At 42.1% G+C, this 26306-nt stretch overlaps 1 protein-coding gene across 6 annotated transcripts; it reads left to right on the top strand.

Annotated features, from left to right (window-relative positions):
* Positions 1 to 576: 576 nt before the first annotated feature.
* Positions 577 to 26306, top strand: TRMO (tRNA methyltransferase O). Of its 6 annotated transcripts, none has more exons than XM_063696607.1 (6): positions 587 to 733; positions 6805 to 6979; positions 9580 to 9737; positions 12524 to 13180; positions 18141 to 22939; positions 24913 to 26306. In XM_063696607.1, exons 1-5 carry the CDS (start codon positions 658 to 660, stop codon positions 18398 to 18400), a joined length of 1326 nt encoding a protein of 441 aa, XP_063552677.1. In that variant the 5' UTR covers positions 587 to 657; the 3' UTR covers positions 18401 to 22939; positions 24913 to 26306. The 6 variants fall into 6 exon arrangements, with proteins under 6 accessions (XP_030870695.3, XP_063552677.1, XP_030870699.3 ...); XM_063696609.1 differs by lacking the exon at positions 587 to 733 and adding an exon at positions 734 to 834; XM_055350028.2 differs by lacking the exon at positions 587 to 733 and adding an exon at positions 740 to 941.

Below are 26306 nucleotides of genomic sequence, written 5' to 3'. Positions count from 1 at the left end.
TTGTTTCTGACAAAGCATAACTTCTATTATGGAAAAATTTCCCACCACCCAGGGATAATTTTTTTTTTTTTTTTTTTTTTTTTGATACGAGGTCTCGCTCTGTCACCCAGGCTGGAGTGCAGTGGCGCGACCACGGTTCACTGCAGCCTCAAACTCCTGGGCTCAAGCGATCCTCCCGCCTCAATCTCCTGGGTAGCTGGGATCACAGGTGCCAGAGAATTCTTAACATTTCTTAACGTCCAGTCCTTCCGCTCTGTGTTAATTACATATACACATCCCTTAAAAATTAGGGTCATACTGGACGTATAGGTTACTTAATAATGTTTCGAGAGAGACATAGTTGCGAGTTCTTCATGGAGGTGTGTTCCCTCTCAAAAAGCGCGGGAACCCGGAGTCGCATTCTACCCTAGGAGGGCGGACAACTGTAGCAGCTGTGTGTAAGATAAACGAGATTGGGGTCCCGGAGGGGGACACACCCGGGTAATAGGGTTCGACGCCCCATGGAGAACTCAAAGCTTCCCTCAACGCCACCTTGCGCGCGCGCACTCTGCTGGGTCCGCGGGACCTCGCCGGCGAGGCCACTGCGCATGCGTCAGGCATGGAGAGCGGAAGCGGAAGGTTGAATGCGTCGGGTGGGCACCTCAGCAACCAGTAGCCATGCGCGGCTTGGAGGAGCCGGGGCCTCGGCCTACAGCGACCCCGTGCGGCTGCGTGAAGCCGGCTCTGGAGACAGGTAACTTCCAACACCGGCGGTGCCACACTCTGGAGAGCTTTAGGCCCAGGCAGCGGACTTCGTTGCCGAGAGGGGTGTGAAACGCACGATCTGGAACTGACGTACGTCATTCTTTTACCTACGGCGAAGGCACGGGTCACGTGCTGCGGAGACCACGTGATGTGCTTTGGCGAGCGGGATGACGTCATCTGGCTTGTTCCGCTTTGTTGTAAGATTTGTACTGTCTGCGTAGTCTTGGCTCAGTAGCTGGAGCAGCTACGTGCAGCGTAGCGGGTTTTCTCTTAGGGGTTTCCTTGCCATAGCGTATGGGAGGTGGTGTTAGGCGGGTTAGGAATTAATAAATGCCATAGAGAGGCATCCTGCGCTGTAGGAATGAGGAGAGAGAAGGGGGAAAGTTTCGGGGGGAGAAAATAGTTTTAAATTGGGCCTAGAAAGACAAGGCATGAATTTGTTTCTCTTTACTCACACGTCTTCCTAGAGGAATATATTAGCTTTAGAAACTGGAAAGCAAATGGAAGAAAATTAAAATAACCTGCCAGAGAAAGCCATTGTCAATATCTTGGTGTCTACCTTCCATGCTTGTTTCTTTGCATACACACTTGGAAAGCGAGGTACTATACAACTTGTATAGTAACGTTAAAATAATTAAAAAAAAATCTTAACAGGGCGATTAATGTTAATTATAACACTTTGGGCCGGGCGCAGTGGCTCACGCCTGTAATCCCAGCACTTTGGGAGGCCGAGGTGGGCGGATCACGAGGTCAGGAGATCGAGACCATCCTGGCTAACACGGTGAAACCTCGTCTCTACTAAAAAATACAAAAAAATTAGCCGGGCGTGGTGGTGGGCTCCTGTAGTCCTAGCTACTCGGGAGGCTGAGGCAGGAGAATGGCATGAACCCGGGAGGCGGGCTTGCAGTGAGCCGAGATCGCGCCACTGCACTCCAGCCTGGGCGACAGAGCGAGACTCCGTCTCAAAAAAAAAAAAAAAAAATTAACACTTTGTTTTGTTATTATTAATTTTTGTAGAGGCAAGCTCTCACCGTGTTGCCCAGGCTGGTCTCAAACTCCTGGGCTTAAGCAATCCACCTGCCTTAGCGTCCCAAAGTTTTGGGATTACAGGCATGAGCCACTGCAACCAGCCTAACGCTTTGTTTTAGATATGTGCTCTAATTTAACCAGCTTCCTGTTACTGAGCATTTAAGTTATTGCCAGTTTGCATTGTTCTAAAAGAAAGCTCTTGAAGCCGAAATGTTTGTGTACATTCTAAAGTTTGAACTTTGTTAAATTTCTTGGAAGTGCTATTACCTGGCCAAATGTGCTTATTTAAAAAAAATTGTTGCACACTGCCGATTACAGGTCTCATATTTTGACAGGAAGGAAAACGCAGAAGCCAGGGCTCAGAAGTCTACACAGTATAGGTTTGGGGAGCTAGAAGTCTAAAGTGTTGGATGGAACAGGGAGATGGGAACCTTTGGATTCTGATTGTGAAGAACCTTGAGTACCAGGCTAAGAAATACAAAGTCTGTTAACAGTGGAGAATATGAAAAGTTTAAAGTTAAAGAGTTAGCATAACACAAGAAACTCTAGGAGTGTTGAGGATTCGTCTAGAGTATTTTGAGAAGGGGAAGAACTTGCAGTGGGGACAGAAAGCCTAAGAAGGGTAATTTAATAGTACAGGCGGAAATGAAAAGGACCTGAACTTATTTTCAGAGCAAGACGTGTAGACAATCCTGTACACAAAAAAACCCACATTGATTGCTTGCTGGCTTTTTACTTATTACACAGTTAATACAGTTGTAATGTTTAAATGAGGAAAAAGCCTGAGCAGGGACTTTAAAAAGCACTCCTTGCTGGGCACCTTCTATTTTACTGGATGCTTTCCTATTTTATTAGTACTCTTATAGCTTTCCAAAGTAGGTGGTATCCCTTGTTTTATAGATGAGAAAACGGATTCAGAGAGAGAAGCTAGTTTTTCCCATGGTCACACAGCTAGTGTAGTGGCCCTGTGTTGTTTTTATCCTTTCTCCATTCTGAAACCAGTCCTAATTCTCTCATGCTCCTTTGAGGAACCACTTCTCCCCATTTCCATGAGGTTCTTGTGCTGGTTTTTGGCACACCTGTGCTTATTTATCTGTATCCCTGCAAAGGCACCTAGCTAGAATTGTTGATTTACTTGTCTTTCTCTGTCAATGTACTGGAAATCCTTGAGGACGAGAACTGGTTCATATTTGTACCCCAAGTCCTTAGCACAGTGCTTACCAAAATGGTAGGTGTTTACTGTTCTTTTGGGTTTTTGTTGTTGTTGTTTTGAGATAGGCAAGAAGAAGACCAGAATTCCCCTTGGCAAACAGTGTCAGGTCTCTGCTTCAAATAGCATTTATATTTCATAGCATTATCCCCAGGAGGGCACAGAGAATGTATAAATATGTCCCAGAAGAGTTCAGACGTACTAGGATATGGATATTTGGTATTTTGAGAGTGGTCCCAAACATTTTAGAGTAGCAGAGTTAAAAGAACTCTTACAAAGTAGCTTTTGAGTATACTTTCAGTTCGTTGCTAATCCAGTGTTGTCTTGCTTATGTTCTTAAGGAGATGCACAAACAGGATAGAAGTAAATCTAATTGGCAGCCACTTATATTTATCATATGTGTAATCTGTGAAAAACAGGCATAGACTGATTTAGTGAAGTGATAAATCAGCTATAATATAAATTCCTAGGCCCCAAATCAAAGAGTCAAGGGCAGAAGTCTTTGATTACTTTACTGCTGACAGGACATTTCCCATGATATTGAAGCATGGTGTGATAGTCTCCTCAACCATTAAATTCCACTGTAGTAAGAGTTCTTGGTTTGTATCTTTTCTCCAAACTTAACACAATGTCTGGCAATTGTAGACACTTGGAAAATAGTGTTTCTCTCTTTCTTTTCTTTCCTTTCTTTCCCTTTCCCTTTCCTTTCTTTTCTTTCCTTTTTCTTTTGTCTTTTCTTTTCTTTTATTTCTTTCTTTTTTTTTTTCTTCTCTTTGTGGAGCAGAGCTAACCCATGGGCGGTGTGCCCAGAGTATCAGCCAGAAAATGTTTCTTGAACAAATGAAAAGAAGACACAGGGATTTTGTGGCTGGGCTAGGGGTCTTTTTTGGCCATTTATCTTCCAGACATAAAGAAGATATACCAGGTCGTTTGGCCTCAGTTTCTTCATTTTTAAGATGTCTACTGTGTCTGTTCCATAGAAGCATGGATGAGGATTAAAAAGAAAAAACAAAAAACTAAAAACAATGCCTGTAAACATACTTGAACAAAAATTAAAGTTGTCAAAAACATACAGAGTATGGATGGATCTTAGCCTTATAATATTGAGAGAGAAAAAGCAAGTCTGAGAAGACAAGTTACAGTTTGGTGCCAGTTTTTATAGATCTTAAAGACAAAAATCAATGAAATACTGTTTAGGCATGCATGTACATGTAACAAAATCATACTCTAAAAGGAAGTGAATGATAAAGACCAAATTCAGGCTTCTGTTTATCTCAGAGGGAAAAGAAGGGTGTGAGGTAAGAGAAAAACAGCCTAAAAAGAACAAGTCGTTAGTAACGCTCTAGTTTTTGGGATGGGTGGTGTATACACGGGGTTTCATCATATTATGCCATATAACTTACATGTATGTTGCATATAATATTTATATGTATCAAATAATGTAGCTTCTAGAAGTGAAGAGTAATGAAAGATACTGTGAGGGACAGCCCCGGACCTATAGTCTTACTGCTTATGCTGGTAGGGTAGATTTAAGGAAGCAGGAAATAGAAGTCTGAAGTGTCTTTATATCATCTCTCAGAAATTGATAACGCTGTCATGAAATGTGAAAATAATAAAAAAGTTATCAAATTCAAAGTGGTAGCCATGGAAACCTTGGATTTTAAATTTATATTGATAGTGTCTGGCCATTTTTTTTTCTTTTGAAATATGTTATTACTTAAAAAAATTGTGATTTTTTTTTTTTTTTTTGAGATGGAGTCTCGCTCATCTAGGTTGGAGTGCAGTGGCGTGATCTTGGCTCACTGCAACCTCCGCCTCCCAGGGTCAAGTGCTTCTCCTGACTCAGTTTCCTGAGTAGCTGGGACTCCAGGCATGCACCACCATGCCTGGCTAATTATTATTATTTTTGTACTTTTAGTAGAGATGGGGTTTCACCATGTTGGCCAGGCTGGTCTCGAACTCCTGACCTCAGGTGATCTGCCCACCTCAGCCTCCCAAAGTGTTGGGATTACAGGCGTGAGTCACCGTGCCTGGCCTAATTTGTGATTATTGAAAACACTTCAAATATTATAGAAATTACGAAGTTAAATTTAAAGGTAATTAAAAAATCTCACCACCCGGATTAACCACTGTTAAAAAAATTGGTGAATATTGGCCAGGTGTGGTGGCTCACACCTATAATACTAGCACTTTGAGAGGCCGAGATGGGCAGATTGCTGGAGGTCAGGAGTTTAAGACCAGCCTGGCCAACATGGTAAAACCCCTTCTCTACAAAAAAAAAAAAAAAAAAAAAAAAATTAGATGGGCATGGTGGTGCGTGCCTATAATCCCAGCTACTTGGGAGACTGAGGCACGAGAGTCGCTTGAGCCTGGGAGGTGGAGATTGCAGTGAGCCGAGATCGTGCCACTGCACTCCAGTCTGGGCAACAGAGCAAGACTCTGTCTCAAAAAAAAAACAACAAACGAACAAAAAACAAAACACAGCATTTGGTGCATATCCTTCCAGATAGCTTTCCAAACATACCTGTATGTGTTTAAGAAGGTAAATATGTAACAAATTTCCATAAGTGGGATTATATTATATATATTATTATTTTACTTTTTCAGTTTCCACATTAATCAGTTTAGACATATATGATCTTTTCTTCCATGCAACATGAATTTTTTGAGTACCTACTCCGTTGCTGGCAATGTACTAGACAATGAGAATGCAGCAATAAACAAGACAGAAAAACTGCCCACATGGAGCTTACATTCTAGAGGGGCAGTAGGCTACTGGACCAAGCCTAACTTGAAATTTACCTTGCCTCTAGATATTTTAGCACCATGAGCTTATAAACTCTCTTTATTGCTTAAATTAGTTTATCTCATATGTTCTGTTGCTTTCAATTGAAGATATCCTTACTTATGTATACCCAGTGTTTCCTCATCTTTCATTATTCTCTGCCTCTTATTTCATACTCCAGCCAATCAAAATAGCTTGTTCCCTGCATATGCTATGACATTTCTCATTTACTTTTGTGTACACTCTCTCCTCTATTAGAAATACCCTCATAGGCCAAGCACTATGGCTCACGCCTATAATCCCAGCACTTTGGGAGGTCGAGGTGGGCGGATCAAGAGTTCAAGACCAGCCTGACCAATATGGTGAAACCCCATCTCTACTAAAAATCCCAGCACTTTGGGAGGTTGAGGTGGGCGGGTCAGGAGTTCAAGACCAGCCTGACCAATATGGTGAAACCCCATCTCTACTAAAAATACAAAAAAAAAAAAAAAAAAAAAAGTTGAGCGTGGTGGCGGGCGCCTGTAATCCCAGCTACTAGGGAGGCTGAGGCAGGAGAAATGCCTGAACCCGGGAAGCAGAAGTTGCAGTGAGCTGAGATCGGGCCACTGCACTCCAGCCTGGGTGACACAGCGAGACTCCATCTCAAAAAAAAAAAAAAAGAAAGAAAGAAATACGCTCATAGCCCTGGCCAGAGTCACATGACTTAGTATTGGTAGCGTAGAATTTTAATTATGGTCATAGTAGGTATTCTGAAAATGCCCCCTTACTTTCATTCTTTCTTTCTTGGACCATTATTCTTTCTAGTATATCTAAAGGGATATTACTATGTATGTAATGATGTATGTGTATGTGTATGTGTGTGTATGTAATGATGAGAATACTTATACGTATTCATGAATACTATAAAAATCATTTTTATAGTTGCATGACACTAAGATTTTAAAACTATGAAACCGATGCATTAGTGAAAACATGTTTTCTTACAACTTGGTTTGACCTTTTGACTAATAATTTTTTACCTAATTTTCTCCTGTAGGGAATCTTTTAACTGAGCCAGTCGGCTACTTGGAATCTTGTTTCTCGGCCAAGAATGGTACTCCAAGACAGCCATCCATTTGTAGCTATTCTCGAGCCTGTCTGAGGATTAGAAAGAGGATCTTTAATAATCCTGAACATTCCTTGATGGGCCTAGAACAGTTTTCTCATGTTTGGTAAGTTGCTTTATAGTTAGATGTAGGATTTTGGGCCAGAACTTGCCCCCGAATAAAGTACTCTAGTTGAAGGCAACCTTGGAGTCTGCCATCCAGACCACCCTCATCTTTGTTTTGTTTTGTTTTTGAGTCGGGGTCTCTGTCACCCAGGTTGGAGTGCAGTGGTGCAATAGCAGCGCACTGTAACCTCTGCCTCCCGAGCTCAAGGTATCCTTCCACCTCAGCCTCCTGAGTAGCTGGGACCGCAGGTGTATGCCACCATGCCTGGCTAATTCTTTTTTGTATTTTTGGTAGAGAAGGGGTTTCACCATGTTGCCCAGGCTGGATCTCATCTTTTGCATGGATTTTTTTTTTTTTTAATTTTTTAAGACAAGTGCAGTAGTGAGAAGAGGGGAAAAGTAGAACAAAAAGTTCAATCTGTAACTGACTGTGAACAATCAATTGAGATAACTCACTACCTTTGAACCAGCCTGTTGTATGGAATTTTGTACTGTATTTGTGCATATGATTATCTGTGTCATTTAGAGATCCTCAGGGAAGTTTGGGATCTACTGAGGTGGCATGTTCCATTTGCAGTTGGTTCTAATGGTGATGAATGCCTTCTGTTGAGTGGAAATTATAGACCTCCTTGACTCTGCCCCTGGGTCATTATTCTGCCCTCTAGACCAGGGGTCAGTAAACTGTGGCCCATTTTTGTAAATTATTTTTATGGGAACAAAGTCATGTCCATTTGTTTAAGTATTGTTTGTGGCTGCTTTCATGCTATAGCAGCAGAGTTGAATAGTCTCTATAGTGACTGGTTGGCCTGCATGTCCTAAAATATTACTCTCTGACCTTTTACAGAAAAAGTTTGCAGATCCTGCTCTAGACTCATGTAGAATTAAGTATACTCCTAAAAGACAAGACACTGTAGAAATCTGGATACTTTAAGTGTTACCTATATTAGGGCCTGGGTTATACTAGCATTGTTTGTTGTCATTTCAAATGCTGTCCGTGTTCATTCTTCCTCACCCCAACATCAGCAGTCTGAATCGGTCTATTTTTATTGGTAGAGACCTAAAAATTAAGTGTATATTCTGAAATAGTTTATTTTTCATGTCAATTTGGGGACAAGAGTAGATTAGAAAGAAAATGTATGTTCTGACCTAGTTTGTATTATGATCCTGATTGAATTATTTAAGTTAAAAACATTGATGATGGAAAAAATGGGTTCAGAAGTATATAAAGAGATTTTTCCTTATCCCTCCTATTTTCCTCCCCTCTCTCCCTAACCCCAACCACTCATCAGAGCTTATTACTGTTCACAGCATGGTGTAGATCCTGCCAGACCTTTTAATTTTTTCTTTTTCAAGTACACATAGAAACAAATATATACATACAGAGTGGGTATTTGCTTTTTTAAAAAAAGTATGTTTTCTTCACATAACAGTATATACCAAGGAGAACTTTCACGACAGTAGATTTACCTTTTTTTCTTTAATAGCTGTCTATTATTATAAAATATAGATGTATATTTTGTAATATACACACTCTTGCTAATGGAGGGCTATGTTGTTGTTATAATAACTGTGACAAACCCCCTTAGACACATTCTTGGCCACTTATGTATTTTTATGAACAGGATATCAGAAGTGGATATATTGGGTTAGAAGGTAAGCATATTTAGAATTTTGGGGAACTACTTCCAAATTATCCTCTAAAATTAACCAATGTATACTTCAATAATATATGCAAATGACCTTTTTCTTACACCCTTCCCAACATAATATGTTATCAGTTTTTTACGTTTTTGCCTGATGGGGAAAAAGAGTATTTTGGATTTTTAGTTTAATTTCTAAATTTAGAAATTTCTAATTATTAGTGAAGCTCAACATCTTTTCATATGGTTCTTAGCTACTTGCCATTTTTTTGTGAATTACTTATTCATGTTCTTTGCATAGTGTCCTATATTGGGTTGTCCTTAGTAATTTGTAGGAACAACTTGTGTGCCACAGATATTAACCTATGGTCCATTATGTATGTAGCAAACGTTTTCTCTTAGGCTGACATTTTGTAGTACATAAATGTAATGATTTCATGAATTCAAATCTGTTAGTTTTTCTTCTTGGCTTCTTGGTTTTGTATCTTTTTTAGGAAGGTCTAGTCATGCCAAATGGAAAAAAAAAGGAAGGTCTGGTAAAGGTATTTAACATTTCTGAACTTCAATTTCCTCATCCCAAAAATGGGGGATAAATTATATTACTTAAGATAGTTAAGACGATTGTATGAAATGAGTGTAAAAATGTTTTAGCGTACTACCTGGCAACAGCAGACACTTAGTAAATATTGTTTATTGGGCACTTGATAAACATCTCTTAAGTTCCTACTGTGTGCCAGTTGTTGTGTTAGCTGCAAAGGATGTGGAGATGAGATTCTGTCTCTTCCTTTAAGGAAAGGGGATGGTGTTATTTTCTTCCTACCACATTACAAGTTAATACTATTTAAAACATGATTTCTGTTAATTTGTGGGAGATTGCATTTTTTTCCCCATCAGATCCTTGTGGTAAAATAACTTGTGATCTTTTCTTATTCCGTGGTTTGTTTTGTTTTGTTTTCTATAGGATTTTGTTTGTTTTTCACAAAAATGGTCATTTGAGCTGTAAGGCAAAAGTGCAGCCTCCTAGGCTGAACGGTGCAAAGACTGGAGTTTTTTCCACAAGGAGCCCTCATCGTCCCAATGCAATAGGACTGACCCTGGCCAAGCTGGAAAAGGTAGAAGGTAACCCATTTCATTTCTACTTTTACCTTTTTCCTCACCCAAAAAAGCCTTATAAAATAAACAGCATTCACCACTGGCTGTTTATTCAGACGAGTACCAATGATGTTAACTCCTGAGAACCACCAGACATTGAAGAAAATACAATGATTAAAAGAATGTTAGCATTGAAAAATGTTGAAATGAACTCATAGGATGCTCAGAGCTTGTTTATATTATTGCATATATCCAAAACTATTAAATTATTTAGAAATAACACAAATTTCATAATCATTAAATTAGTAACCAAAGTTTCTCTGACTTGGAATGCAGTAAATACAAAATGATTAAAAATAAATGGACACTTTCCAATTTAACACACAATAACTCATTGTACATGCACATATGGAAAACACATAGACTGGTGGTATATCATTCCTTCCTTGCAGCCTTGGGGAAATGGACAGACATCATGGCTGCAGTGCTGATGTCAACTGTGCTGTGTGGCAGGAGTCTGGGATGAATCACACTACAAGGACAAACATTGGTCAGATTGTAGAAGTTTTAAACTAACTAGTTTTAACTGTGTGTTCGTATATAACCTAGTTACGCATTTATGGAAAGCATTCCATTCTGACCTAACAGATGCATTTGTTATAGAGGCAGCAGATGAAATGGCAGGTAAACTAGGAGTCAAGAGACCATTCCAGGCTTCAGCCTGCTGGTTGTGAAGTGGGCAAAGGAGAAGGACCTGCTTCCTCTGTGATTCCACAGAATATTTTGAGAATCTTGTAAGAGAGAAGTTCTAAAACTACTTTTTCAGGCTATTGGACACTAAATAGATGAGAGCAGTTATTTTGCTTGTTCTTTCCCAGAACTTGAAGTCTCCCACTGGATTGTACTCAACTGGGCCTTAGGTAGTTTTCCCAGAAAAATTCAGTAGCTGATCCACCTTGAATTTTGTCAATTTGTAATGGCTAACTTGGATAGCAAGTACTAGACGATTTTATGGTTATTCAGGGACATATTTTCTAGCACTGAATATGTGCCAGACATTGTCGTAGGTGCTAGAGCTATAGTGATAAACAAATCAGATGAAAATAGAAATCCATGCCCTAAAGAACTTAATGTTTCAATTGGGGAGGTCAAGTCAGATAGGTTAAAAGGCAAACACAGTAGCACTGTAGACGTTACTATATAAGCTTTATGGCAACTAGTGTTTGTGCAGTGCTTTACAGTTAGTAAACAGTGTTTGCGTACCTTATCTCACAGTGGCTTTGTGGGTTTGACAGAGTAGCAATCCTCATCTCATAGGTGAGGAAACTAGGGGCTCTTTCAGATTAGATAATCTGTCTAATAGCATCCAGCCAGGTGGTCATCTGACTCTAAATCCTTTGAAGTCTTACTTATGCTACAGTGCCTTTCTTTTTCCTACAGATATTGTTAGGCTTAATTCATCATCTAGCAAGTCCAGAATCATCTTTCCAGAGTTCCAGCTCATTCATAATAACATGTTTCGGAAATCAGGGTCCTGTATTAGTTACGTTTTTCTTAAATGGAGACGGAATCAAATGTGACTGCATGCAGTTTTTCTGTTCTCATTTGGCCTATTTTCCAAGAGTAAGGTTAGTAGATGACTATTTGTAGCAGTAACTGGACAGCATCTGTCCAGTGGGACAGCTGGAGACTTGTCTTTAGTATTTGGTAATGCTGACTTACTTACGTGCTGCTTAATCTTTTGAGTCTTGATGGATGTATTAGATTTCTATTGTTGTGTAACAAATTACCACAGAATCATCAGTTTAAACAACACACATGTATTATGTGTTTGAAACATTATGTATCTGTGGGTCAGAAGGATGGGCACAGCTTAACTAGGTCATCTGCTTAGGTCTCACTAGACTGCAATTAAGTTGTCAGCTGATATGAGTTCTTATCTGGAGGCTTGACCATGGAAGAATCTGCTTAAGCTCACTCAGACTGTTGGCCACATTGATTTCCTTGCCATCGTAGTAGGACTGGGGGCCCCAGATTCTTGCTGGTTGTTGGCTGGAGGCTGCCCTCAGTGTCTAAAGGCTGTTTGCAGTTCCTTGCTATGTGGGCTTCCTAGCATGCCTGCCTACTTCAGCAAGCCTTCAAGGAGAGTCTCTCGAGTGAGTCTTCCAGCCAGCAGCAGTGCTAACGAAAAGCATAGTCACTGGAGGGACATCATACCTCTTTTGCCATATTCTGTTGGTTAGAAGCCAGTCACACTCAAGGGGAAGGATTATATAAGGGCATGAACTTCAGGAGGTGCGGGTCACAGGGCCACTTTTGGATGTGTTTGCCGCAGTAAGAACCTTCATTGGTCCCACAGAGATATACTGAGGACTACTATATCCCTGGAACAGAAGCACCAGTGATACAAAGATGAGTTGGTCCCAGCCTGTGTTAAGGGGCCTGCCTGCGTCTAGGGATGAAGACTCTAAGCAGGTCACTACCCTACCGTGGGGAAAGGGCTCTAGCAGAGGTTTGTGCACAGGCTTCTCTATGGGGACTGTGGGAAAGAATGCTTTTGTCTGGAGGAGCCAGAAAGGCTTTGTAAAAGGTGTGCTTTTGAGGGCCTCAAAGAGCGAGTAGGAGTTTGATAGGTAGAGAAGAGGATGGGCTACCAGGTAGCAAGAAGGGTGTGTGTTGGTACTAGGTCTATGTGAGAGAATTATGAGTAAGTGCAGTGAGGCGTAAGCAGACAGTGTTAGAGGATTCTGGGGTGTGACTGTATTCTCCAAGTGTTTGCACTGTTCTTCATTTTTCACGTTTTTATGTCATAGGTGGAGCTATATACCTTTCTGGAATTGACATGATACATGGCACACCCGTACTAGACATCAAGCCCTATATAGCTGAGTATGACTCACCGCAAAATGTGATGGAGCCTTTAGCAGACTTTAATTTACAGAATAACCGACATACACCAAACACTGTGTCCCAGTCTGACAGCAAGACTGACAGCTGTGACCAGCGACAGCTCTCAGGGTGTGATGAGCCACAACCCCACCATAGCACTAAGAAGAAACCTAAATGTCCTGAAGACAGAACTTCAGAAGAAAACTACCTGACACACAGTGACACAGCCAAAATTGAGCAAGCATTTCCTATGCACAGGGAGATAGCAGCGGATTTTGGTTTGGAATCAGGATGTGATCAGAGTTCCAGCGTGGCAGAAGAACAAATTGGCCCATATTGCCCAGAGAAGAGCTTTTCAGAGAAAGGTACAGACAAGAAGCTAGAAAGAGTGGAAGGAGCAGCAGTCTTGCAAGGAAGCAGGGCAGAGACACAGCCCATGGCCCCTCACTGCCCTGCTGGAAGGGCTGATAGAGCTCCCCGCAGCGTGGTTCCTGCCTGGGTGACAGAGGCTCCTGTGGCCACTTTAGAAGTGCGGTTTACTCCTCATGCCGAGATGGACCTTGGGCAGCTCAGTTCACAAGGTATCTTCAGTTTCTTCATTCTGAATGAGAGATGAACTTTTACTTTGAGATTTAGCCAAGTTTGGTATTTGTGAAGGCAGGTATGTGGAGTGTTTGTCAGTATGACTGGTTTTTAGGAAACAGGTATAAAATAATATTTTTGCAGTACCGTCATGTGATGACTTTTGTTGGACAACTGTGTGGTCAGCACAGTTAGTTCCAGGCTGTCAGTAAAGCATTGGCAGAGAGTGGCTGCTGCCTCACAAGGTGGCCTATGACTTACAGCCCCTTGTCTACTTGCTACAGTAGTTCTTAGAGTCTTCAAATATCATTCAGAAGCTAAATTGTGCTTGTTCTATACTTATGTACATAAAGTTTTCTTATTTGTTTTACTGTCTGACTTGAGAAATGTTGCATTGTATTCTGTCAGGTAGCCGATAGCTCAGCCTCTGGCACAGAGGACTCTAGGAGCCCAGAGTCAGAGGGGAAGAGTCTCTTAGCACAGAACTTGCCCCACCAAAGTCCCACTGCTAGAGGCATACACTTTGCTGCAGAAGAGAGGCCACAGGGCTCTTACATGGAGCCTGCTTACTTTAACACATGGTTCTTAACAAATGTTATCTGGTTTCCCCAGCCCACAGCACATCCCAAGCAGTAGCCTAGGATGAAGGAAGGGGCTGTTAAGATGTGGATACAGCGATACCAGTAAGAAGTAACTAATTTCAGGCTGGGCACGGTGGCTCACTCCTGTAATCCCAGCACTTTGGGAGGCTGAGGTGGGTGGATCACTTGAGGTCCGGAGTTCAAGACCAGCCTGGCCAACATGATGAAACCGTATCTCTATTAAAAATACAAAAAGCCAGTTGTGGCAGGTGCCTGTAATTTCAGCTACTCGGGAGGCTGAGGCAGGAGAATTGCTTGAACCTAGGAGGCAGAGGTTACAGTGAGCCGAGATGTTGCCACTGTACTCCAGCCTGGGTGACAGAGTGAGACTCCATCAAAAAGAAGAAGCTGGTTGCCAAGGAGATGTCAGATTGCAAAAAGCCGTTCTTTGTGTTACAACTCAGTAAGGAGCCAGCATAATCATATAAAGAGGGAAGTTCATTTATTCATTCTACAGTTGTTTACTGAGCTTCTGCTAGGTACCAGACATTGGTCTAGGTTCTTGGAATACATCAGTGAACAAAACAGATATAAAAAACCCCTGCTGTCATGGAGCTTGCATTCTAATGGGGAGGAGAGAGACAAATTGAAAGTATAATAAGCAATCAAGTTATTAGACCAAACATATTCAACATTATATAATATTAGAAGGTGATAAGAGTTACTGAAAAATTTAAGAGAGAATACAGCAGGCTTGGAGTGTTGTTACTATTTTATTTTATTTTTGAGACAGGGTCTCACTCTGTCACCCAGACTGGAGTGCAGTGGCAAGAACATGGCTTACTGCAGCCTCAACCTTCCGGGCTCAAGCAGTCCTCCCACCTCAGCCTTCTGTGTAGCTGGGACTACAGGTGTGCACCACAACACCTGGCTAATATTTTGATTTTTTTTTTTTTTTTTTTTGAGACAGAGTCTTGCTCTGTCACCCAGGCTGGAGTGCAATGGCTCGATCTCGGCTCACTGCAAGCTCCGCCTCCCGGGTTCAAGCCATTCACCTGCCTCAGCCTCCCGAGTAGCTGGGACTACAGGCGCCAGCCACCACACCCAGCTAATTTTTTGTATTTTTAGTAGAGACTGAGTTTCACCGTGTTAGGCAGGATGGTCTTGATCTCCTGACCTTGCGATTCCCCCGCCTTGGCCTCCCAAAGTGCCCAGATTACAGGTGTGAGCCACCGTGCCCAACCTATTTTGAATTTTTAAAGAGACGGGGTCTCATTTTGTTGCCCAGACTTGTCTTGAACTCTTGGGGGTCAGGGGATCCTCTGTCTCAGCCTCCCAAAGTGCAGGGATTACAGGTGTGAGCCACTGCACCTAGCCTGTTGCAATTTTAAATAGGTGGCCCCAGTGGGCCTCACTGAGAAAGACACATATGAGCAAAGGTCAAAGAGGTGAAGACGTGAGCCAGCCTGTCCAGAGAAAGGACATGCTGGCCTGAGGGACAGCCAGTGCACAGCCGCAAAGTGGAGGGTGCATGGCACGTTTGAGGTCATGTGGCCAGAGTGGACTGAGGAGGGCTGAGCGGAAGGGTATGAGGTCAAAGAGGCACTAGAAAAGGGACGAGGTCACCTAAGGGTTTTATAGGCCATTGTAAGGACTTGAGTTTTGATCTTGGGAGAAGTAAAAGGCAGAGGAACTTGATGTCCGTATCCCCAGAGAGCAGGGGACCATCTCTGGGGTCAGATCACTGCCTGTGTGATTTCTGGGATGTCACACCTCATTGACATGCAAAGGCAAGCTGGAGTTCCTTATTGAGACAATGAAGACTTTCATTCTATATCCAGAAAATAAAGGCTTACACAACCAAAGATACTAGATTTTCCCCTGCTTTACTAACAGGGAGAGAATGAAGAGGCTAGGGGGGTATTTGGCTTTGATAATCCAACCTGAAGGAGGTTTTTCTGATGGGAAAAAGAAGTCTAAAAGTTGGGACTGGAGACACATGCCAACTGACTCTGAGATTTCCCCATTTCTTCCTGTCAGCCACAGCCAGCCCACACTGTTGCCTTTTGCAAAGGAAAAGCCACCCGTTCCTCTGGGTGGAGGCAGCCACCTGCCAGGGCCCAGGAACTGGTTTTAGCCCCAACATGCAAACTTCAGCCAAGTGCCGTATGCAGGGCACCCCCTGCACTTCTGGACGCGGCAGTCTCGTGGTCATGAGTGGTGATGCCACTTGAGGGTTGTGCTTCTCTTTGGCTCCTAAGGCTTTACTTTTAAACAAAGCTTTTGATTTTAAAATTGATCTTTTTATTTTTAAAAGTTTTGTTGATAGAAATCATTACATCACTGTATACAGTTGATGGGAGGAGGCTGGTCAGTTGTGAAAGGATTTTATGGTGGAACAAAACAGTCCTGCCTTCTAGACACTTTATGCTTAGCACTTGTCCTGTGGTTATTGTTGAATGCAACCTACTATGGAAAGTTTTGTTTTTCTTTCTTTTCTTTTTTTTTTTTTTTTTTTTGAGACGGAGTCTCGCTCTGTCACCCAGGCTGGAGTGTAGTGACGCGATCTCGGCTCACCGCAACCGCCTCCTCCCGGGTTCAAGCGATTCTCCTCCCTCAGCCTCCTGAGTAGCTGGGATTACAGGCGTGAGCCACCACACCCAGCCTGGAAAGTTTTGTTTTTTAAACTGCAGTGCAGTATGTGTCAGATGTTTGAAATATGCCTTACTGGTTAAAAAAAATGATTAAAATGAGAAATTACGCAGTGTAACTACAAAACAGGAACTGATTGATAGCAAACAGCAAAATTCAGAGCTGTTGCAGAAATAAGAAGTGACTTCAGGAAGTTCTGAGTCTAGAAGAGGTTAAAGGTGTTGAAATGGGAGGAAGTTTGGTGCTGGAGTAAAGGTCTGGGCAGAGTGCTGTGGGCACTCTGAGAGGAGAATCCTGACTTGTGTCTGGGAGGGAGTGTGGAAGGAAACAGTGCTTGAGCTGAGCCTGGCAGGATGACAGGATGAGTAGGCAGGGAATTGGGGGAAGGCACCCATGCCAGATAAACGGCCAGGCAGAGGCCTGGAGCCTCTCCCAGAAACGCCGTCACAGGGGAGTGTGATGAGCTCTCCTCATTTTTGAGTGGCCTTCAGAGCCATTTTCTATGAGCCATGCAGTAAAGGAACCTTATTGCCATATAATTGATTTTTTTTTTTTTTTTTGAGATACAGTCTCTTTCTGTCACCCAGGCTGGAGTGCAGTGGTGCAATCTTGGTTCACTGCAACCTCCACCTCCCGGGTTCAAGTGATCCTCCTGCCTCCTGAGTAGCTAGAATTACAGGCGTGCACCACCATACCTGGCTAATTTTTTTTTTTTTTTGTATTTTTAGTAGAGATGGCGTTTCACCATGTTGGTCAGGCTGGTCTCAAATTTCTGACCTTGTGATCCTCCTGCCTTGGCCTCCCAAAGTGCTGGGATTACAGGTGTGAGCCACCGTGCCCAGCCCATATAATTGATTTTTGACTAAAAATTGTACTTCATGGCTTTATTTACCCAACCTGCTTATTAGATATGGCCCACAGTGATTTTTGGCTGCTTGTAGAAATCAAATCCACTCCAAGAGGGATAAAGATCCACTGCCACCACAGATGATATTTTGAGCAGGGACAGTGTTTTTAAGGTCTATACCTTCCTGGAAGGGGCATTTGGATGTATGTGATGTTGTAGTTATGAAAAACTAGGTCACAGTTACTTTCTAAATTTATGTTTTATACATACCATATTAAAAAATAAAATACATTAAAAATCCTACAAACATAGGAAGTTTTGCTGTTTCTTAGGGACATGGATGTGAGAGAGTCCCAAAGCAAAGGGATGTTACTGGTAACTGCGGGTCTGTGATACTAGCTTTCTGGTGCAGCCTCTCTTGCCTGTAGCTGGTGTTCTGGGTGTGTGTGGGTTTAGTTCTCTTTCTTGTGGCTTTCTGAGGATGCTGGGACTGTCATGCATTTCCTTGTCTCTGTTCTGAGAAGAAAATGACAAGGAATTAAAGTCTACATTGAGTATAGAAAAGTGACATTTTGGATATCAGAAAAGTGACATTTTGACTGACAGAAAATGAAAGCTCACCTGTCTTAGGAGACTAAGGAAAAATACTACCATGATTTTTCTGTCCAGTAAAACAAAAATTTGGGGGTGTACAAGTTAAACCTAATGATAATAAACACCTCTTGACGGTGACAGTCTCCGTAATGATCAAATAGTTTTCCAAACCCTGTCCATGTCAAGTGATCTTTAAGGAACCAACCAAATTCCATATTGAAGTTTGTTGTAATTAAATTCAGCCTGCATGATAGTGCTCATTAAGTTGTGTTTTTTTCATTGCAGATGTTGGTCAGGCGTCATTTAAATATTTTCAGTCAGCAGAGGAAGCAAAGCGTGCCATTGAGGCTGTGCTGTCAGCGGATCCTCGGTCTGTGTACCGCCGGAAGCTTTGCCAGGACCGCCTTTTCTACTTTACTGTAGACATAGCGCATGTCACTTGCTGGTTTGGTGATGGCTTTGCAGAGGTGCTGAGGATCAAGCCGGCTTCTGAGCCTATTCATATGACTGGCCCTGTGGGGTCCTTGGTGTCTCTAGGGTCTTAAGGAGCCTCCCTCATGTCTTTAAGGTAGCATCATTGATCTTTGGATGTGGCTTTTGGATTTTCTGAACAAGCTAATGTTGTGTCGAGAAGCAACACTTTGTGATCTCATGGCTTTGATTGATTTGGGCTGTTCAAAATGTTTATTTGAAAAACGTATACATTAATAAACTTAACAAAGAGATATAAAATACAGAGAAATCACCAAATGCTTTTTGATCTGTTGATATTAAAGAATCAAAAGGTGATGCTGTCTCGATAATTTCTGAAAGAAGCTGTTCTTGGTGCACTTGATAAAATTAGACAAAGTTCATTCCAGCAGAGACTTTCTAGTTGAGGGGATCTATTCAGTAATTCATATTGGTTTTCCTGTCTGTCTGGAAAAGCCTGACCTTTCTGTTTGATTCCAAATCAAACCTATATCAGGAAACTAACAAATAAAAAACAAGTAGAGATAGTTTTTGAGATTAAACTTCTGTGTTTCAGAGACTTTGTGACATAGTCACACACACATATATATATGTATATATATTTAATACTGATTCTAAAATAGAGACTCTCTGAGATTTCTTTGGATGTCTTTGTATCAGAAAAGGAAATCACCCCCAGAAGTTCAAGAAAATTGTTACTGTTTTTTTGTTTTTGTTTTTGTTTTGAGATGGAGTCTTGCTCTTTCGCCCAGGCTGGAGTGCAGTGGCTTGATCTCGGCTCACTGCAATCTCTGCCTCCCAGGTTCAAGCAATTCTCCTGCCTCAGCCTCCTGAGTAGCTGGGATTACAGGCGTGCGCCACCATGCCTGGCTAATTTTTGTATTTTTAGTAGAGACCATGTTGGTCAGGCTGGTCTCGAATTCCTGACCTCGTGATCCACCCACCTCGGCCTCCCAAAGTGCTGGAATTACAGGTGTGAGCCACCGTGGCTGGCCTATAATTACTGTTTTTTAATATACTCACTCTGCAACTATTTATTGAGAACCTATGGGTTAGGTTTTGGTGATAAAATAAGATGACAAGATGTAGTTCTTGTTGCAAGTCATGGTTAATGGAAGAAGTAAGACATAAATAAATTATTGTATTACAGTTTTAGAAATACAGTAATTATACATGGATCCTCTGTAGTACCACATAGGAAACAGTTGTAAGAATGTATTGCCTATAGGTGATTTTAATGATGTGCTCCCAGATAACTGAGGATTTATGATCAACATAACCAAATTAGACACCTGTCAACATGATACATGCTTTCCTAATCATGATTGTAAATCTTAATAGCTGATCAAAATGAGCTGATTGGAATAGTCTTGAATAGTTTTGAAATGAGTCCTGCTGCCTGTGGATACTTGTGCAGAGTCATTTGTGGCTGATGACACTGTACTCCTAAACCAAACTGATTTGTAATTGCCTTTGATGTTACTTAGAACTTCTTGGGGAGGTATCTTTAATTTGATTTTTGGTTTTTGATTTTTTTTTCAGAGCTGAGTCTCATGCTTTTGCCCAGGCTGGAGTGCAGTAGCCTGATCATAGCTCACTGCAGCCTTAACCTCCCAGGCTCAAGGGATCCTCCCACCTCACCTTCCTGAGTAGCTGGGTCTACAGGCTCATGCCACCATGCCCCACTATTTTTAAAATTTTTTGTAGAGACAAGGGTCTTGCCTCATTGCCCAGGCTGGTCTTGAACTCCTGGCACCAAGCAACCCTCCCTCCTCAGCCTCCCAAAGTGCTGGGATTACAGGCATAAGCCACTGTGCCTGGGCTAATTTGATTTTTTAAAGCTTTTTATTTTGAAATAATCAGAGGTTCACAGGAAATTGCAGAAATAGTAGAGGTCCCGTGTACCCTTCACCCAGCTTTTCATTTAACTTCTTCCAGTGGTTGGTTCCATCTTACATAACTATAGTAAACGTTAAAGGTAGGAAGTTGACACTGGTATAGCCTACACTTTAGTTTGATTTTGTTGTTTTTTCTTTTGAAAAGTTATTTTGAAGCTTCATCAGGGCTTGAAGCACAAAATGTTTTGTTTAATATGTTAACAATGACTCTGGAGGATGGTAACCAACCGGCCTTATAACAAGAGGACTATTAAATTGTTTGGGGTTTTATTATACAGTCTCAGGATTTTAGAGCTAAGAAGGATTTTAGGCTGGGCGCAGTGGCTCATGCCTGTAATCCCAGCACTCTGGGAGGCCGAGGCAGGTGGATCATTTGACGTCAGGAGTTCGTGATCAGCCTGGCCAACATGGTGAAACCCTACCTCTACTTAAAATACAAAAATTAGCTGGGTGGTAATGGCTCATGCCTGTAATCCCAGCTACTTGGGAGGCTAAGGCAGGAGAATCGCTTGAACCTGCGAGGCAGAGGTTGCAGTGAGCCGAGATCGTGCCACTGCACTCCAGCCTGGGCGACAGAGTGAGACCCTGTCTCAAAAAAAACCCACAAAAATAATAAAAAGGATGTTAAATATAATCTGGCTCAGTTTTCTGCCAGTTCCTGAGTCTCTTCAATGTTCCCACTATCTGGCCTTTCCGGGCCCTGCCTAAATGAGGTTATACACCCCTGACCTGTGCAGCTTATTCTTTATGGGCAGTGCTCATTATTAAAACATTCTTCCTGAACGTGAGATCCACTCTGTCCTCCGACAGCTCTGCCCACTAGAGAGGCCACACAGGCTGGTTGCCCTCCCAAGTTAGCCTGTCCTACCACCCCTTGGTCTTCCCTAGGCTGAGCACCCCCGTTTTCTTCAGCTGTTTCTCGTAACATGATCTCAAGCCTCTTCTGAACCCCAGGCTTTCTTGAGTCTCCATATGAGCATTTGCCTCTGTGGGCACAACTTCAAGTGTCCTTTGTGAGGAAATGTGCATCTCTGGTTGGTGAACTTCCATCCCTCAGAGAGAAATAGAAGCACAAATTTGAAACAAGCTGTCTGTCTGTCTGTTTCTTTATGTCTTGGAAACTTTTTATTTATCCATCCAAGCTTTTTTTTTTTTTTTTTAGCCTTTGAGAGCAGGCAACCATCCAAGCTCATTCCACAAACCCAGAGAATTAAATATACCTGATTTGTAGCACAAAATAAATAAATGATAAAAGTTCCCTCAAACCTTCTATCAAGTGGCTTTAAAACTGTCATTGATTTTATGTCTGGAATTGAAGTTGTTTTGGTGCGTGCACGTACACACACGCATGTACACACACACACAAATATACACTAATCCTAAAAATGAGATGGAAATGAGCTACAAGAAAACTCAAAAATGCCATAATTATGACTATCAAAAATAGTGTTACAGCTCTAGGGTCGTTTTGTGTCCTATTTGTATCAAAATCACATTTGGGACGTCCTTTATAGGTGGGAGGTGAGTACATCAAGAGGAAGAGGTTGCTTGATTCTTGGTCCTTTAGATTTTTAAGACTCTTTGGCCAGAGTTTTGGAAAAGGGATTGTGTCAACAAGCAAAGTTGTGGTTTCAGGACTGCCTTAGAAACTTTTTCAAGAGAAGAAAGGAAACAATTCTCTACTAGGCGTAAATGGCACCCACCTTAATATTTAGCCTTTGCTTTTTGGTGCCTGTAGGGGGAGCCCTTGATAGCAGATTTTATTCCCCCTTCACTGGCTTGGAGGAAAACGCCAGGAGTTCAAGCTGTTTAGGTAATTTTGGCATTTGGCCCACCTGCCCCAGCTTTAAAGAACAGTAACTTGTACAAGCAATGCTGACTGATGCTTGTCAGTCACATGTGAGAAGAGATTAGAAAGATGAGTGGCATTTATTAATTTTTTCTTAAATTGTAAGCTTGGCTTCAGGGGTGGGATTGATTATTCCAGCATGTGGATCTGTGCACAACCAGGTGACTCATTAAGCCCATGAGCACACACGGACAAGGCATTGACTTTGTTTCTGTGTTTGTGACTTTTTTTCTTGGAGAGAAGAAAATGAAGTTGACGTGAATCAACCTCTTGTTGGTAGGGTTTTTAAAATGCTACAGTCCCAGAGAAAGCAGGAGAAGACTCAATAAAAATGAAAGCCTGCATCACTTACTGAACTTTTATCATGACCTTGGAACTGGACTATGTGCTTTTCGTACATTGGGTGGAGGTTGAGTAACGTGCTCAAGCTGCTCAGCTGCACAGCTAGGATTCCAACCCACCAGTCTGGCCTGAGTCCTCTTCCTTCTCAGCCTGGCTCAACGCCTTAGCAAATCATGCTGGTTTATTGGAAGGTCAGCAGTTCCATATGATTCAGCACATGAGTCTTTGGCAGAATGAAGTCCGTGGAAATCCAACCACTCATGAAGAATGCACAGGGGAATAAGGGCAGAAACGCCCATTCCCACAGGATCTGCATGGAACCTCCTGGGAAGCAAGATGGGAAATGCGAAGAGCACTGGGCTTGGCCTCAGAAACTTCAAGCACTTTCTGCCCTGCCATGGGCTAGCTCGTGACCTCAGGCAAGTCGCTGCACCCTGCCTCTAGCTCTGTGACCTTACAGAGTTGTTGCCAGGATAATGCTTGGGAAAGTGTCTTCTGAACTCTTCAATGACCTATAAACCTAGGTAATATTTTTATTGTGTTTCTCTTCATTGATAGCCTTTTTCTACCACTCTGTTCTGGCTTATCTGGCTAGATAAGCAGACTTCAGGGGATCTAGGGGGTCCCTAAAATTCATTGTATGAATGGCTTCTGTTTTTGTTGTTTTGTTTTGTTTTTTGAGGCAGTCTTGCTCTATTGCCCAGGCTGGAGTGTAGTGGTGCAATCACGGCTCACTGCAGCCTTGACCTCCCAGGCTCAAGTGATCCTCATGCCTCAGCCTCCTGAGTAACTGTTTGCCACCATGCCCAGCTAATTATTTTTTCTTTCTTTCTTTTTTTTGGAGACAGAGTCTCTCTCTGTTACCCAGGCTGGCGTGCAGTGACTCAGTCATAGCTCACTACAACTTCTGCCCCTGGGCTCAAACTATCTTTTCACCTCAGCCTCTTGAGTAGTGGGGCTACAGGCGCACGCCACCATGCCCAGCTAGTTTTTGTAGTTTTATATTTTTGGTAGAGACAGGGTTTTGCCATGTTGCCCAGGCCGGTACCGAACTCCTGGCCTCAAGTGGTCTGCCTGCCTCAGCCTCCTAAAGTGCTGGGATTACAGGCGTGAGCCACCATGCCTGGCCTGTCTTTTTAAGTATAGAAATATTTTTTTAGGCTGGGCTCAAGAGGCTGAGGTGGGAGGATCATTTGACCTTGGGAGATGGAGGTTGCAGTGAGCTGAGATTGTGCCACTGCACTCCAGCCGGGGTGACAGAGCCAGATTCTGTCTCAAAATAAATAAATAAATAAATACGTACATAAAAATTAAAATGACTATTTTTACCAAGCAATATGATGTTTTGCTGAGGGAAGTATCACAAAGTGCTCCTCCCTAAAGGATTCAGTTACCCCACAAAACATCTTCCCCCTCTCATCTGGGTTTCTTTTCTGGGGTTACACGTGCAGTACCATGAACCACCTTCACTGCCCAGGCAGGCAGTCACCAGCTCAGTCTCTTCCTCATGGGTTTTTTTTAGTACCCTTTCTCTTCTACTTTCTTTCCTAATCCTAGCCCTGGTATTGCAGGAAAATCTCTGCATTTCATTTATAAGAAAATAGGCCGGGTGCGGTGGCTCATGCCTGTAATCCCAGCACTTTGGGAGGCCGAGGCGGGCGGATCACGAGGTCAGGAGATGGAGACCATCCTGGCTAACATGGTGAAACCCCGTCTCTACTAAAAATAAAAAAATTAGCTGGGCGTGGTGACAGGTGCTTGTAGTCCCAGCTACTTGGGAGGCTGAGGCAGGAGAATGGCGTGAAGCTGGGAGGTGGAGCTTGCAGTGAGCCGAGATGGCACCACTGCACTCCAGCCTGGCTGACAGAGTGAGACTCCATCTAAAAAAATAAAATAAAATAAAGTATATATATATATATATATATGAAAATAAAATTATAATCATGGTGTGAGGTTATTGAAGCAAGCCCTACCTCCATGATGGAGAAGGGGCAAGTCATAAGTTTTAAAGCTCAATTAAATATGTAAGAGGGAAGTTTATGTTGTAAAAAATAAGTTTCCTGGTGGGGCACGGCAGCTCATGCTTGTAATCCTAGCACTTTGGGCTGCTGAGGGTGGCAGATCGTTTGAGGCCAGGAGTTTGGGAACAGTCTGGGTAACGTGAAAAGCCCGTCTCTAAAACAAAAATTTTTTTGGTATACAAGTATATATACAAATGTATATATATATGAACACAAAATTAAAAAACGGGGTGTAGTGGCTCATGCCTGTGGTCCCAGCTACTCGGTGGGGTGGGGGGCTGAGGTAGGAGGATCACCTGAGCCCAGGAAGTCAAGGCTACAGTGAGCCGAGATCATGGCACAGCACTTCAGCCTGGGCGACAAAGACCCTATCTCAGACAAAAACAAAAAATTGAGTTTCCTGATCTAGGTAAGTCATAAAATGACTCTCCAGCATTTACCCTATTATCCTTTCTGCCCCTTCTCTGCCTTTGTAGGTTCCAGCAGATGCAATTCACAGAAGGTTCAAGGTTTAGGCCAGTGCACGTGGCTGTGAACAGCAAATGGAGGAAGAGCCTTTTCAATGCCCGCAGTGCAAAAACTCAGTGATATACTCTCTGTTTTTCAGTGGAGGGGGGCACTTGGCATATGAGCTTACACCACAAGAATCACATTTGTGTTAATGTGTGTTTATGTTGTGTTGACAAAAAGTGTAGGAAGCCAAGCGTGCTGGTGTGTGCCTATAGTCCCAGTTACTCAGGAGGCTGAGGCAGAAGGATTGCTTGAGCCCGGGAGTTCAAGGCTGCAAGGAGTTCAAAGCTATGATCATGCCACTGTCCTCCAGTCTGGGCAACAGAGCAAGACCCCACATCTAAAAAAAATTTAAAAAAAATTTTTAAAGTAGGATTAGCGGTAATACAATGTTATCTTCTGCCTCGTAGATAGCTTGAAAATTCTGAGATTCTTTGCTATAATATATCTAACTCTTCATCCAATTCAAGATATAAAAAACATTTTTAAATTCCATGTTAACTTTTGTTTTAAAAAGTTATCCACGTGCTAAACACTGAAAAACTACATAATTCTTCATATTAGTATAGACTTTACAATGCAATTTAAAATATATTATCTTATTTGGTATCTCAGTAATATTATGGATTAATTGTGCTTCTGGTAGCTAAGCTGTGGGCCTAACCACCACTTAGAAGAGGGGTCAGCAAATGAAATTCCAGAGGCCAAATCTGGCCCACAGCCTGTTTTGGCACTACCTGAGATCTAAGATTGGTCTTTACATTTTTAAAGGATTGTAAACAAAACAAAACAAAAAACCCAGAGAAGAAGACATGACAGAGATTGGTGGGTAAAGCTGAACATACTCACAGTCTGGCCCTTTACAGAAAAACCCCTGATCCCACTCCTTGATTTAGAACATTATTTCTCTGAAACTGGTTGTGAGTTTCAGAAGGGTTATTTACAGAAAGGTTATATTGAGTTCCAGAAAGGTTATTACATACAGAAAGGTTACATTTTTGGGATATCACATGCTTCTAAGTCAGAGACTGTTTTTATTTTTAAAGGATTTATTTAGCCATGTGAGAAAATGTATGAATAGGATATAAATGGCAAGTATGTATTATAATATCCCATTCATATATGTAAAATGAGGTTATACAACCCATGTTTGCACATCTGTGGAAAATTTCTAGAAGCATAAACAAAAATATGCTAACAGTGGTTACCTTGGGGTGGGTTCTCTGGGGACTCACTGCAGAAGGGGACTTTTTGCTTTATTTTCTTCAGTACCTTATGAATTTTCTGTCTAATCACAAGCATGCATTATTTTTATATGTGGAACATGAGGAAAGTAAAATGTCTAGAACTCAAACTGGAA

The sequence above is a fragment of the Gorilla gorilla genome, chromosome 13, assembly GCF_029281585.2.
Source record: "Gorilla gorilla gorilla isolate KB3781 chromosome 13, NHGRI_mGorGor1-v2.1_pri, whole genome shotgun sequence".
In the NCBI taxonomy this organism is placed as follows: domain Eukaryota; kingdom Metazoa; phylum Chordata; class Mammalia; order Primates; family Hominidae; genus Gorilla; species Gorilla gorilla.
The sequence above is the reverse complement of the archived record's forward strand: the minus strand, read 5'-3'. Positions and strand labels throughout refer to the sequence as shown.

Excerpts from the sequence above, each read along its gene's own strand:
- TRMO (XM_063696607.1), top strand. The coding sequence starts at position 658 with ATGCGCGGCTTGGAGGAGCCGGGGCCTCGGCCTACAGCGACCCCGTGC. Across the intron at positions 734-6,804 it reads GAAGCCGGCTCTGGAGACAG|GGAATCTTTTAACTGAGCCA; the intron begins GTAACTTCCAAC and ends TTTCTCCTGTAG. Across the intron at positions 13,181-18,140 it reads TGGGCAGCTCAGTTCACAAG|ATGTTGGTCAGGCGTCATTT; the intron begins GTATCTTCAGTT and ends TTTTCATTGCAG.